The 13229-nt window shown below is 36.9% G+C and overlaps 1 protein-coding gene across 5 annotated transcripts in view; it reads left to right on the top strand.

Annotated features, from left to right (window-relative positions):
- TTLL5 (tubulin tyrosine ligase like 5) overlaps positions 1 to 13229 on the top strand; it is a gene marked incomplete at its 3' end in the record, with an annotated part of 215860 nt that overhangs the window by 1627 nt on the left and 201004 nt on the right. For all 5 annotated transcript variants that reach the window (XM_081147080.1, XM_081147081.1, XM_081147084.1 and 2 more), the window contains exons 2-3: positions 108 to 276; positions 5556 to 5662. In XM_081147080.1, coding sequence (XP_081003206.1) covers positions 203 to 276; positions 5556 to 5662 — 181 coding nt within the window. In that variant the 5' untranslated portion in view covers positions 108 to 202. The remainder of the gene's footprint in view (positions 1 to 107; positions 277 to 5555; positions 5663 to 13229) is intronic.

Here is a 13229-nt window from a genome sequence, read left to right on the forward strand (position 1 = left end):
TGGGCACCATTTAGGTAAATATTCATTTTCATTACTTGGAAGATCATCAGCAATAATCAGCAAATAGACCTTACATTGTGTTTCAGATCATTTGGCTTTCCTAACAGGTATCTGTGCCACCCAAATTGTTTGATCCAGTGAATCTGCAAAGAAAGGTCTCTGAGGCCCCCGTTTGCTGACTGCATGACAAACCCTAAAGGAAATGCCAATCGTGATGGCCCGGGACCTGGAGGAAACAGCATCATCCTCAGAGGATGAGGAGGTGGTAAGCCAAGAGTAAGTAATAGCCAGCCTGCTTTTGAACCTTTGCCTCTAGGATGGAAAATAGTTCTCTCTTACTCATATACATTCTTTTACCCAATACCCTTCCTTTGGTATTGGCTCCTGGTTTTAACTCCTATCCATGATCTGATTAAATCTCTTATTATTTGATTCTTATCTGAAATTAGATAAGGCTCTGGACTTGTGAGTGAACATTGGCTCTAGATGTTCCAGGTAGTAGCTCTTAGTAAACTCCTGATCAGAGCGCCTAGCATAGGGGGTTTTGAAATGTTTAGGTAGTGAAGAAAAGTAGGTCTTTAAACACTGTGATGTTGGTTGTTACTTTCTCAAAAACCTTTGCATTGATAGAACGATGACGCTATAGAGAGGTAAGGTGACTTACCAGAGTAAGCGTAGGGCAGGACATTAGAATGCTTTAGCCTTTGCTATAACTGTTGGAGCAACATTGCTTTCCTGAGTTTTTTGTTTTTTTCTGAGTACTTTTGTGTAAGAGTCAAAGTTCTTGATGGCTGGATTCTCATGAATATAATAAAAATATAATAAAAATATAAATGCTAGTGGCAAGTGTAGCTGCTGTAGATGATGGTAAGGGCTTTAACTACTGTATTTCATTTAACCCGAAGATGTTATTCCACTTTATTAAACTTATCCTCACAAATACAAAAGTACTTCCTCAGGGACATGTAGAGAGTAAGTGATGGGTTGAGATTCAGGCCTGGTTTTACTGATTTTTTAAGTACTTTGCTATTTTGCCCCTTTTAACCTTATTACTTCACAGAGAACAAAGAGAAAAACCGACTTATAGTTAAGATTAGTTTTTAAGATTTTCTGTAAGTCCCCTTGGATATGTGCTATATAACCTGAAAAATGGGGATAATATCTCCCAAGCTATTTTTAGGAGTATGGTTAGGACCAAACAGAGTAATGTATATGAAATTACTTTGTAAATTATAAAGTGCTGTACACATATAAGGTATTGTTCTTACTTGCTTTAATATTGAAATTAAAGTGGACTTCTTATTATAAAGAGGAAGATTTTATTATTTAATAGTATAACTTGAAAAAATTATTGAAGCATTAATAAAGCTTCAAGGAAAGGCTTCTCTTCACTGTTAGGCTGTAGAAAGTAATAGAGATTTGACATTAAATGTGGGTCATTCTCATTCAGGATAATTAAATGGACAATTCCCTCTGGCCACTTTGCCTTTTTATGACTTCTTGCTTTCTGTGTGCTGCCTCGTACCCATTTCGCAAAATTTTAACTTCTGCTCCAAGCATCAATCCTTCCAATTTCAAGATCATTCTTTTACTCCATAAATATCTCTTCTTAGTGGGCCCGACAGGTTTTAGGTTGAACTGCATGGAATTGCCATTTTGGTAGGTCAAAAACAGTCAAATATTTACAATTTCAGATGATTCAACCTAGTATTTTAGTAGGTACTCAATAAATACTTGCTGACTGACTGAATAAATAAATGTATGATTTAGATCACGTTAGATCAGACATTCTTAGCCCTTTTAATGTTGTGCATCCCTTGTCAGAATAACATTTTTAAGTACTTAAATAAAATACAGATTATTAAAAAACTGCAATTACATTGAAATCCAGTTATCAAAAATAAAAAGAAATTACTTGTGATACAGTAATTTGTGCTTTCTTACACATTATTTTGCTTTTTTTTGTTTTTTTCTTTGCTTTTTTTGTGTTTTCTTATACATTAAATAACAAGATCATTCATTTAAAACATGGGGAAGTTTTATTTTCTAAAGACAGCAGCATGAAGACTGTTTTTGCTTAGTTTGTGTAAGATCATTACACTGTGGGGTGGTCTTTGATTCGCACTTAGAAGTGGGGAATACTGGGACCATCATACCTGTCTGGACTACCAACATGAGATGTCACTGTTTGGTAGATTTGGGGAGAGATGCTAAATCATCATCCAGCTTCATCACACCAGATAAGGAAGACTGTGATAACAGGTGACCTAGTGGCAAGTTTAGTAACTAACACAACTGAGTAGTTGTAAATGTAAATGTTGTTTTAATATACTGACATCAACTGTAAAGTGGTATAAAAAAAATCTGATTTCAGATAATGCTAATAGTGCTATGTTTTGCTGCCTATATTTATAATTGGGAAATGTTAAATTTCTAGTAGAAATTAGTGAAAATAAAGGTACAGTATCCCCTCCCCCACTGTCCCTGTTCCCCAGTCCAAATTCATGGACCTTTTACTCTCCTGTCTTTATTTTTTGTTTTGCTCTCCTTTCTTTCACACTCTCACTATTGATTTTTTTACTATTAATGTTGCTCCGTCAGCTCATGTCTTGTTTTATACATTAGGAATCTTAAGTCAATCTTGTTCACACTTACAGCAATAGGCTTACATTTAAAAAGTTTTTGGAAGTTAGGAGGCCTTAAGTTATCTAAGGAAGTTGATTTGATCCAGAGATGCACATCCATGGACATCTGTTAGATCTGCTCAGATTCCTAGGCTGTATTAAAGCATTTAATGCCTTGTAATCTGGAATTTAGGACTAGAAACTGTCCACGCAGTCCTTGTTTTGCATGGCATTATTTCATATGGTAAATGTAAAGGGGGCTCTTTTTCTAAATACAAATACAAATTTATATATAGATGTGGAAACTTTCATAAAAGGATTTGATGTTTCTTTTGCCACTGAAAAAATAGTGACTTTAATTTCTATAATAAAAGCTGGATCTATATCATTTGAAAAGATCACCAACATTTACATGGAAAAAATAAAAGATAATCAGCAAGTGATTGTACAGTGAGTGCTACAGGAGTTCAGAGAAAGAAGGCATCACTGAGGGATGGAGGAGCTGGGCAAGGCTCCAGGGAGTTGGTGAGGCGAGCCAGGCCTTGGAGAGCGGGATTAAAGGAAGAGAGTAGGGAAGGCATTTTCAGCAGGGGCACTGCTGTTAGTAAGGAATGGGAGCTTTGAGTTATGTAGGCTGCATCCCAAGAGTGAATAATAATCTATTCTTCATGAAATTGCTTCTTAAAATCCAGAATGTTCTTAGGCTTTTAATAAAGTCAACCATAAAACTGGTCTACTTTGGTAATTAATCATTCAAATACTTTGTTTTTTTCATGCCTATAAAGCACATTTTAAACAATATTTACCAGTTTCTGATGGGAAAGAAAATTTAAGGTCCTAATTTTCAATTTCCTAATCATTTAGAATCTTTTCCCTTTAGTACCACCTGGTGGGAGCATGATATTAATGGCAATTTAGCATCTGCCTTAATTATGTTTTAGTTGACCTTATTGAATTAATAATTTGTCTACTACCTCTTTTATCTTTTTATAGGTTGTAAGTGAAAAGATTTCTCCGTCAGGGATTTGGCTTTTCACAGATAGTATAGTTATGGCCTTGGCTCTTCTCAGCTGTGTGTCTGTTGTTTGTGTTCTGACTCTTGTCAGTGTTATTGCAGTAATCCATTGTGTGTAAGTGATAAGGCACTGTGGTGCCAGTTTGTAGCTAGTGCTAGATTGACAAGGAACTTTGGATAGTTTCTAGAGTTTCTATTCAAGACTTTGTAGTTTTAGGCTGCCCATTTTTCCCACTATCCTTTGACTTAGCAATATAATGGAAAAATTAAAGTTGGAAGAGATCACAGGAATAATCTGGCCCCAAGCCCATGTCTTACAGATTTTTAAGATTAAGGTGTTAAGCGAGCAAAACAAAAAAATCCTTCCTGCTAAGAAATGCACCCTGTAAACACCATTTCTCACAAGTGGGCACTATCACCCAGGTCAAAGAGCAAGAACAGTAAACGTCTACATTCCATTTCTAGAAAACAGGAAATGAATTAGGTATGGTCTCTGCTTTCCTCACTAAAAGGCTTTTGGCAGCTCATCCCAAGTCTAAAGGCTGCCTTACTTCTAAAATTGGTAGTCTGGCAGTTTGTTCAAACTGTGGGTCTTTTAAACTTGGCTTGGGAGGGTCTGACTTGGCCTTGAGATTTGTGGTACGGCCTTTGTTAAGAGTGTGGTCATTGAGTTTTTGAGAGCAGACTGAATCTTGGCTCAGTGGATCATATTTTATTTAAGAAATAGATTAGTTTAGGTTCCCAAAGAGTTGAGTTTAAGTTGTTCCATATACAGAACATCACTGAAATTTGATTAGGGTGATGGAGGGATGGAAAGAGCACAGACATTTGGGTTCATATATGTTTCCTTTACTCAACCAGCTGTATGACTTTGGGCAAATTACTTAACCTCTCTGAACACCTTTTCCTCAGTTCATAGTTGGGGCCAAGAGGATTCAGTGAGATAATGTGAAAGCTCTTAGTTTAATTCCTGGCACATAGGAAGTACTCAGGTCATTTCTTTCCTGTTCTACCTTCTGGCATTAAGGGGGTTAAAGATTCCTAATCTGTGAGTCAGTATACATTTAAAATTGATTAAACAGATTTCCTGAGGCTAAGGAAGAGAATAAAGTCAGAGGTCCTCCTCTGGAGGAAAATATCTATTGTTTCATTTAGTAAGGTTTTATTTAAAATATGTGGTTTTAATTGGGGTACTGGTATTAATTTAGGGTTCCTAGCTCAGAATCTTAGGATGGGTCATCAAATTGACTTTAAAAAGGACTATAGGGTTTCAAAGGAGTATATAAATTATTGTGAATATATTTGTTGGGATTCTTTATGTGTGCTGGGGACTAAAACATAATTGTCCTAAAAATAAAGAGACTCCATTAACTGGTATTTAGGGAAGACTTGATTCTGCAGCTCTAAGTATTGCTCTCATTCTTCCAGTCAGGCTCCCACGGACTTCCTTTTTTACCAGCATGTCAAGGTCACACTCTCCTGTCAAGGTCACAAAATGACAGTAGCACTTCCAGCCCTCTCAGTCTCTTACACCTTCAAGGAGAAGAGAGACCATCTCTTCAGAAGCTGCTAGTAGAGAAAGAAAGCATTGCTTTCTCAGAGGGTCTCACAGCAGTCGCCTGACCTCGCTGGCTCCAGTTGGCTTATGTGTTCGTCCCTGAAGCAGCCACTGCAATTGGGAGATAGAATGCCCTGACTGGCTGAAACCATTCAGGGCTCACCCCTGGATCAGGGATAGAATTCATCTTAAGCCACATGGCTAAAAATGGAAGATGAATGGTTTCCCATAGGACATTTAGGGTTCTTGTTTTATAAAGAGGGGGAAAGGTATTAAGCAGCCAGCCACAGTGATTGGCTTCAGCAGTTAATTCAGATTTTGAGTTGTAAATTAATAAAGACTTTTGTTATGGTTTTAGGGATCATCCATGTATTATGTGGACTGGAGGCTGCAGGAGAATTCCAGTTTTGGTGTTCCATGCTGAGGCAATTCTGACCAAGGACAACAATATTCGAGTAATTGGAGGTGAGTATGACTTCCCCAAAGAAGGCAGGGCTGGGGCATGGCCCCAGCAACCTTGTCTTGCAGAAATTGATAACACGTATAGATAGGGAAATGGCCTTGGCATGAGAAGACTGTTAGTTTGTTATACTTGAAAGGATTATTTATGATTTCTTGACTTGTTTTCTGCATATTAATTTTTTCCCCTTTTTGAATTTTTTTCAGAATTATGTATACATGTGCTTATTTTATTTTATTGTGGTAAAATACACCAAACAAAATTTACTATTTTAACCATTTTAGAGTGTACAATTCAGTGGCATTTAGTACCTTTACAATGTTGTGCAGCTATCACCACTATCTAGTTCCAGAACATTTTCATCACTCCAAAGGTAAACCCTGTACCCATTAAATAGTTACTACCCAGCCCCTGGTAGCCCCTGACCTACTTTCTGTTTCTGTGGATTTGCCTCTTCTGGATATTTTATATAAATGGACTCATATAATACGTGGTCCTTTTGTGTCTGGCTTTTTTCACTTAGCATAATGTTTTTAAGGTTCATTCATGTTGTACAAGTATCAGTGCTTCATTCCTTTTGTGGCTGAATAATAGCCCATGTATGCACGTACCACATTTGTTTATTCGTTCATCAGTTGATGAATGATGGTTTCTACCTTTCGGCTATCATAAATAGTGCAGCTGTGGGCATTCAGATGTACAAGTTTTTCTTTGAACACCAGTTTTCAATTCTTTTGGGTATATACTTAGGAATGGAATTGCTAGGTAGTTCTATGTTTAACTTATTATGGAACTGCCAGTGTGTTTTCCACAGTGATTGCACCGTTTTACATTTCTATCAACATTTAGTTTCTGTTTTTTAGATGATAGCTATACTAGTGGGTGTGAAGTGGTATCTTACTGTGGGTTTGATTTGGATTTTCCTAATGACCAGTGACATAGAGCATTTTTTTCATGTACTTGTTGGTCATTTGTATATCTTCCTTGGAGAAATGTCTATTCAAGGCCTTTGCTTATTTTTTAATTGGGTTGCTTGTCTTTTTGTTGTTGAGATAAGAATTCTTTATACATTCTGGGTATTAGACTCTTATCAGAAATATGACTTACAAATATTTTTTCCCTGTTCTGTGGTTTGTCTTTTACTCTCTTGATAGTGTTTTTTCATGAGCCAAAGGTTTGCATTTTGATGATTTCTAATTTATTTTTTTCTTTTGTTGCTTATGTTTTTGGTTTCATACTAATGAAACCATTGCCTAACCCAAGGTCATGATCCCTATGTTTTATTCTAAGAGTTTTATAGGCTAAGCTTATATATTGAATATGAGCTAAATGGCTTTCAATCCATTTTGAATTAATTTTTTTACACAGCACGAGGTAAGGTCTGTCTTCATTCCTTTGCCTGTGTATGTCTAGTTGTCCTAGCATAATTGGTTGAAGAGACTATTCTTTCTCTGTTGAATACTCTTTGCACTATTGTTGAAAATCAGTTGGCTGTAGGTGTTTCAGTTTATTTCTGGACTCTTAACATTCCATTGATTTGTATGTTTATCCTTATGCCAGTACCATATCATTTTATTTTATTTTATTTATTTTTAATTTTTTAATAATATACCTTTATTGATTTCAGAGAGAGGAAAGGAGAGGGAGAGAGAGATAGAAACATCAATGATGAGAGAGTCATTGATCGGCTGCCTCCTGCACGCCCCCGACTGGGGATCGAGCCCGCAACCTGGGCATGTGCCCTGACCAGGAATCGAACCCTGATCGCCTGGATCCTAGGTCGATGCTCAACTGCTGAGCCACGCCGGCCAGGCAGTACCATATCATTTTAATTACTGTACCTTTGTATTAAGTTTTGAAATTGGGAAATACGAATTCTTTAACTTTGTTCTTCTGTTTCAATATATTTTTTTGGCTATTCAGAGTCTCTTGCAATTCCATATGAATTTTGGGATAAAACTTTTTAATATCTGCAAAAAGGCCATTGGGATTTTGATAGGGAATGCGTTGTGTCTACAAATTGCTATTGGGAGTATCGCTATTTTATTTTATTTTTATTTTTTTAAAATACATTTTTATTGACTTCAGAGAGAGGAAAGGAGAGGGAGAGAGAGATAGAAACATCAATGATGAGAGAGTCATTGATCGAGCCCGCAACCCGGGCATGTGCCCTAACCGGGAATCAAACCCCTATCACCTGGATCCTAGGTTGACGCTCAGCCACTGAGCCACGCCTGGCCGGGCGGGAGTATCGCTATTTTAATGTTAAGTTTTCCAGTCCATGAACAAGGAATGTCTTTCCATTTATTTAGATCTTTTTAAATTTCTTTCAGCAGTGTTTTATAGTTTTCAGTGTACAAGTCTTATACCTCCTTGGTTAAATTTATTCCTAAATATTTTATTTTATTTTTTGATACTATTATAAATGGAAGTGTTTTCTTAATTTTATTTTTGGGTTGTTAATTGCCAGTATGTAGAAATACAATTGATTTTTGTATATTGATCTTATATCCTGAAACCTTGCCGAACTCACTTACTTGCTCTAATCGTTTTTTTCTGTGTTTGTGGCAGGAGTTCTTTCGGATTGTCTATATACAAGATCATGTCACCTGCAAACAGATCATTTTGCTTCTTTTACAACTTAGATGCCTTTTGTTTCTTTTCCTTGCCTAATTGCTCAGACTAGAACTTTCAATACAATGTTGAGTAGTAGAGGTGAAAGGTGGGCATCTTTGTCTTGTTCCTGATCTTACAGGGAAGGCTTTCCAGTCTTTTACTGTTGAGTATGATGTTAGCTGTGGGTTTTTCTAAATACCCTTTATCATGTTGAGGAAGTCCCATATCATACAAGGGTATTGGATTTTGTAAAATGCTTTATATATATATTTTATTGATTTCAGAGAGAGATAGAAACATCAATGATGAGAGAGTCATTGATTGGCTGCCTCCTGCACACCCCCCACTAGGGATCAAGCCTGCAGCTGGGCATGTACCCTGACCAGGAGTTAAACCTCGATCTCCTGGATCATAGGTTGATGCTTAACCGCTGAACCATGCAGGCCAGGTGAATATGCTTTTTCTACATCAATTAAGACGATTCTCTTTTATTTCCTTCATTCCCTTAATCTTTTGGATTACATTGACTTTTGTATGTTGAACCACCCTTGCATTCTTCATGGTGTGTAATCCTTTTAATATGCTGCTGGATTTGGTTTGCTAGTATTCTGTTGAGAATTTTTACATCTGTATTTATAAGGGATATTGGTCTGCAGTTTTCTTGTGATGCCTTCATCTGACTTTGGTATCAGGGTAATACTGGCCTCATAGAATGAGTTCCCTCCTCCTCATTGGAAGAGTTTAAGGATTGGTGTTAATTGTTTAAATGTTTTTAAAAAAAATATTTTTATTGAATTTTTAGAGAGAGAGGAAAGGAGAGGGAGAGAAACATGGAAGTGAGAGTGGAATATTGATTGGCTGCCTCCTGCACCTCCCCTACTGGGGATCGAGCTGAAACCTGGGCATGTGCCTTTACTGGGAACTGAACCAGAAACCTTTTGGTGCACTGGACGTGACACCCAACCAACTGAGCCACATTGGCCAGGGCAGTTCTTTAGATGTTGATAAAATTCACCGTGAAGCCATCTTAACTCATTTCATTGTTAGTAAAGTGGAGATAATAGCTATTTTGCAGACATGTGAAAAATAAATGTTATTTAATGTTTTGCACATAGTATGCACTCAAAACTTACTCCACTTGTTTGAATAGGATCTGCTGTACTTTGAAATTACTTTGAGGTCTGTCCTTGCCTTAATAAGCCAGGAGTTTAGAAGACGGTGGGATTTGAATCTTCCTCTCCCCCTCGGGGTCCTTGTGTTCTAATCCTCTCAGCAAGTTGCTAGGTTACCACTTAAAGGGACATGGCTCATGTATATTCTCTGAATCCTGAGCAACTAAAGATTTGCTAACATTTGCTGAGAAGCTCCCTCAAAATCAAAATATGACGTGAATCAAAACGTCAGATATGGGTTTGAAAACAACAGAAGTAAGTAATTCCCCCCTCCAAGCACTTTTTTGGATGTGCTTGTCACATAATTTAATCTATGTATTTCATGGCAGTGGGCCGACCTTCCTTTTTAGAATACCTAACATTTATTGGAAATTAGCATCCTCAATGTAAGTTTTCCATTATTCAAGCAATTGCTATTTTCTAGAACCTCAAGCCTTTGGGTCTTTTGTGTGTTTTTTTAACACATTCCTGTGATAAAGAAAATGCCACTAAGCCTTTTTGTCAAGCTCTGTTTTTGAATTTCCTGTATCTTCCCAATTCCTTGAGGTTTAATATTTTTTTCACCATCTGTGTGTGAAGAACAATTTAAATGACATTTACAGTTGCTGCCTCAGATATCTGAATTGTTAGACACTCTTGGTTTGTTTTGTTTTTCTTTTTTCCGTTTTGCTCTCCTAAATACCTGACATAGATCTGCTGGGATCATAATCCTGTGGTTAAATCCTCTTGAAAAGTGTATCTGGGGCATTAGTTATCTTCTGTTGATCTTATGCTAGATGCCAACCTTGTTTGTTGTTGTTTTTTTGTTATCTAGTAAGTATTTCATTGCATTCGCTGTTAATGTTTTTGGTACTATATGATTTCATATGCTTTGTTAAATATTCTAGGAACATATTTTTTTTCTCACTGTATCTTTTTCCCCCTAAAATTGTATATACTTTGAACATGGAACTGGGATTTCATTTTAGAGAGAACAGATATTTTCAGTTTAAAGTTATCTTTTTCTAGAATGAAGCATCATTTTATAATTTGCCTCTGAATGTATCAGTCTCATAAGTTTGCATTTGTATAGACTGTCACCCAATTGAAATATGATGTAAGCTACATATGTAAATTTTCCATTGGCCTCATTAAAAAAAGTAAACAGAAATAGGTGAAATTAGTCTTAATAATATATTTTATTTAACCCAAAATATCATTTCTACATTTACTCAATATAAAAAAAAAAATTGAGATATTTTACATCCAGTATGTATTTTACACTTATAGCACATCTCATATGGTGTAAAATTTTTATTGGGAGTATTTGATCTGTATTTATATCCCATAAATGTTATAGTTGAAAAATAAATTTATATGCTCAAGTTATCCAGACAAATTTTCCAACTAAATTGAGTATCAGTATTTAAATTTAAATTAATTAAATTTAAATAAAATAATCAGTTATTCTCTCACACTAGTTAAGTGCTCAGTGGTTCCATGTGGCTAGTAACTACCATGTTCAACAGTGCAGTTGTAATTTTCTGACAGTAGGGCAAGCTACACTATGTTGCCTTTGAAAGGGGTTACTCTTTTTTTGTTTTTAATCCTCACCGGAGGGTATTTTTTCCATTGCTTTCCAGAGAGTGGAAAGGAGGAGGGGGGAGAGAGAGAGAGGGAAACATCGATGTGAGACAGACACATCAATTGGTTGCCTCCTGCATGAGCCCTGGTGGGACTGAGCCTGCAACTGAGGTATGTGTCCTTGGCCAGAATCGAACCACAGACCCTTCAGTCCTCGGGCCAAAACTCTAACCACTGAGCCAAACCAGCTAGGGCTGAGGTCACTCTTGTATTCTAAAAGTCAGAAACTTCAGTTTTATCTTTATCTAGTTTCTTATGCTATTTTTTTGTTTGTTTGTTCAACATATTACAGTTGTCCCTTTTTCTCCCCAATGACCCATTCCATCCCACCCTACCCCCTCCCCAGTCCCTCTCTACACCATTGTCCATGTCCTTGGGTTGTGTATCTCATGCTGTTTTTGACCAGACCCCTTAGGGCACTTCACCATTCCCTAAGTGCTTCAGTGCTGACAGATCATTTCTTGTTTTTATTTGCTCTGCCTACAGTCAGTCCTGGAACTTGCCAGGGGTCTTAGCACTTTAGGTCGCCTCCTGAGATGCATGTAAGTGGTTGGAGAAGAGGCAATTCTACAGGCTCACGGTGGAATTAATGCAGTGGGTTCAGAGGCTCCAATACTGGATGTTTGGCAGTTTGCTAATCGTCAAGGAGGGACATGCCCTGCGTCTTGTTTTTATATTGAAGAAAACATGGGCAAGGTAGTTCTTTCTTGGGCAGTTGGGCAGGTTCAGTTTACACTTACAAGTCTCCATGTGACTTGCCAGGGAAGAGAGTGCCTAGAGTTGCCAGGTTTTTCAAGAGAAGCCCAGGAATCTAGATTGTTATATGAATTGTTACAACTTTAAAAGGTTGGTAGCTAATTCAATTTACATTTAAGACACCATAAGGAATGAACAAACCATGTCTGTAGGCCGGATTTGGCTCTTGGGTCACGGATTTATAACGTCTGGTCGAACATGTACTGGTAATCAGTGTTATTGGTCACAGGGCTGTTGGACACAGAACATGAACTTGAGTTAAAATCACCAGCAGTCACAGCTGCTTTATATCAGTCCACCCTGCCTTTCTTGCACTCTCCTTTTGGAACATGTTCAATGTATCTGAGTTGGGTTATAGGTAGTAGGTATGGATTAAAAGGAGTTGGTCCCTGCCTACTACTTACATACTGTGAGAATCAGGTTTGCCACTGAGTGCTGTGATAATTTCATTTTATTCTATATTAGAAGTAGGAGAAAGAGTATTAATAGCATTTTTATTTTTGTATTGGCTATATAAAATATATAATTTACTATGTATGATACTGTGTATTAATAGCTGCTTTATTATGTGTTTACTCCTTTACTATATAAAATTTTTTATTACATATCAACAAGTATTCTAAAAGCTTTACATGTATTAACTGATTTAGTGCTTTCAATTACCCTACAAGGAAAGAGTCTTTGTTATCAGCCCCATTTTACAGGTGAGAAAATTGAGCGTAGAAAATGAAGGCACTTACTCAAGATGACAGCCAGGAGGTAATAGAGCCAGGACTGTAAGCCTTATAGTTCAGTTCCAAAGACATACTCTTTTTCTTATTATTTCCCCATCTCCAGTCCCCATGTAATCATTGTCTATTTTTCTACACATTTTACTGATCATCACCTTCCCTGTGGCCTGGTTCTGTGAGGCAAGCACTGCAGAACAGGAACAGAATCTGGTTTCTAGCAGTTGATGTTTGGCTTTTTGCGAGTATAAAAATGGAGATGTCAGTGATCACAGTTATCATAATGAAAAGACCTAATATTCTTTCATTTTTCTAAGTTTTAAGAATAAAACAGTGAACACATGTATATTCTTTCCATAGATTCACCAATTATTAATATTTTGCTGCATTTGTTTTTCTCTCCCCACTCCCCACCATTTGAGGATTAGTTCAGATGCTTCATGCCTAAATACTTGATTCAGTATGTATCTTCTAAGAACAAGGGCAATATGCAGTCCTTAAAAAAAAATTGTTCTGTAGAATTCTTAGCTAACGTTTTCAAGCAATTTGTAGTGGTGCATAGAAAGAGATTGAATTTAATGGGCCACAGTAAATGTTAGTCCTTGGGGATATAGAAATTTCACATGATTACAGACTTTCCTCTTAGACAGGGGTCACCAGCACAGAATGCTTGCAGG

The sequence above is a fragment of the Miniopterus schreibersii genome (genome assembly GCF_964146895.1).
Source record: "Miniopterus schreibersii genome assembly, chromosome: 1".
Lineage (NCBI taxonomy): Eukaryota > Metazoa > Chordata > Mammalia > Chiroptera > Miniopteridae > Miniopterus > Miniopterus schreibersii.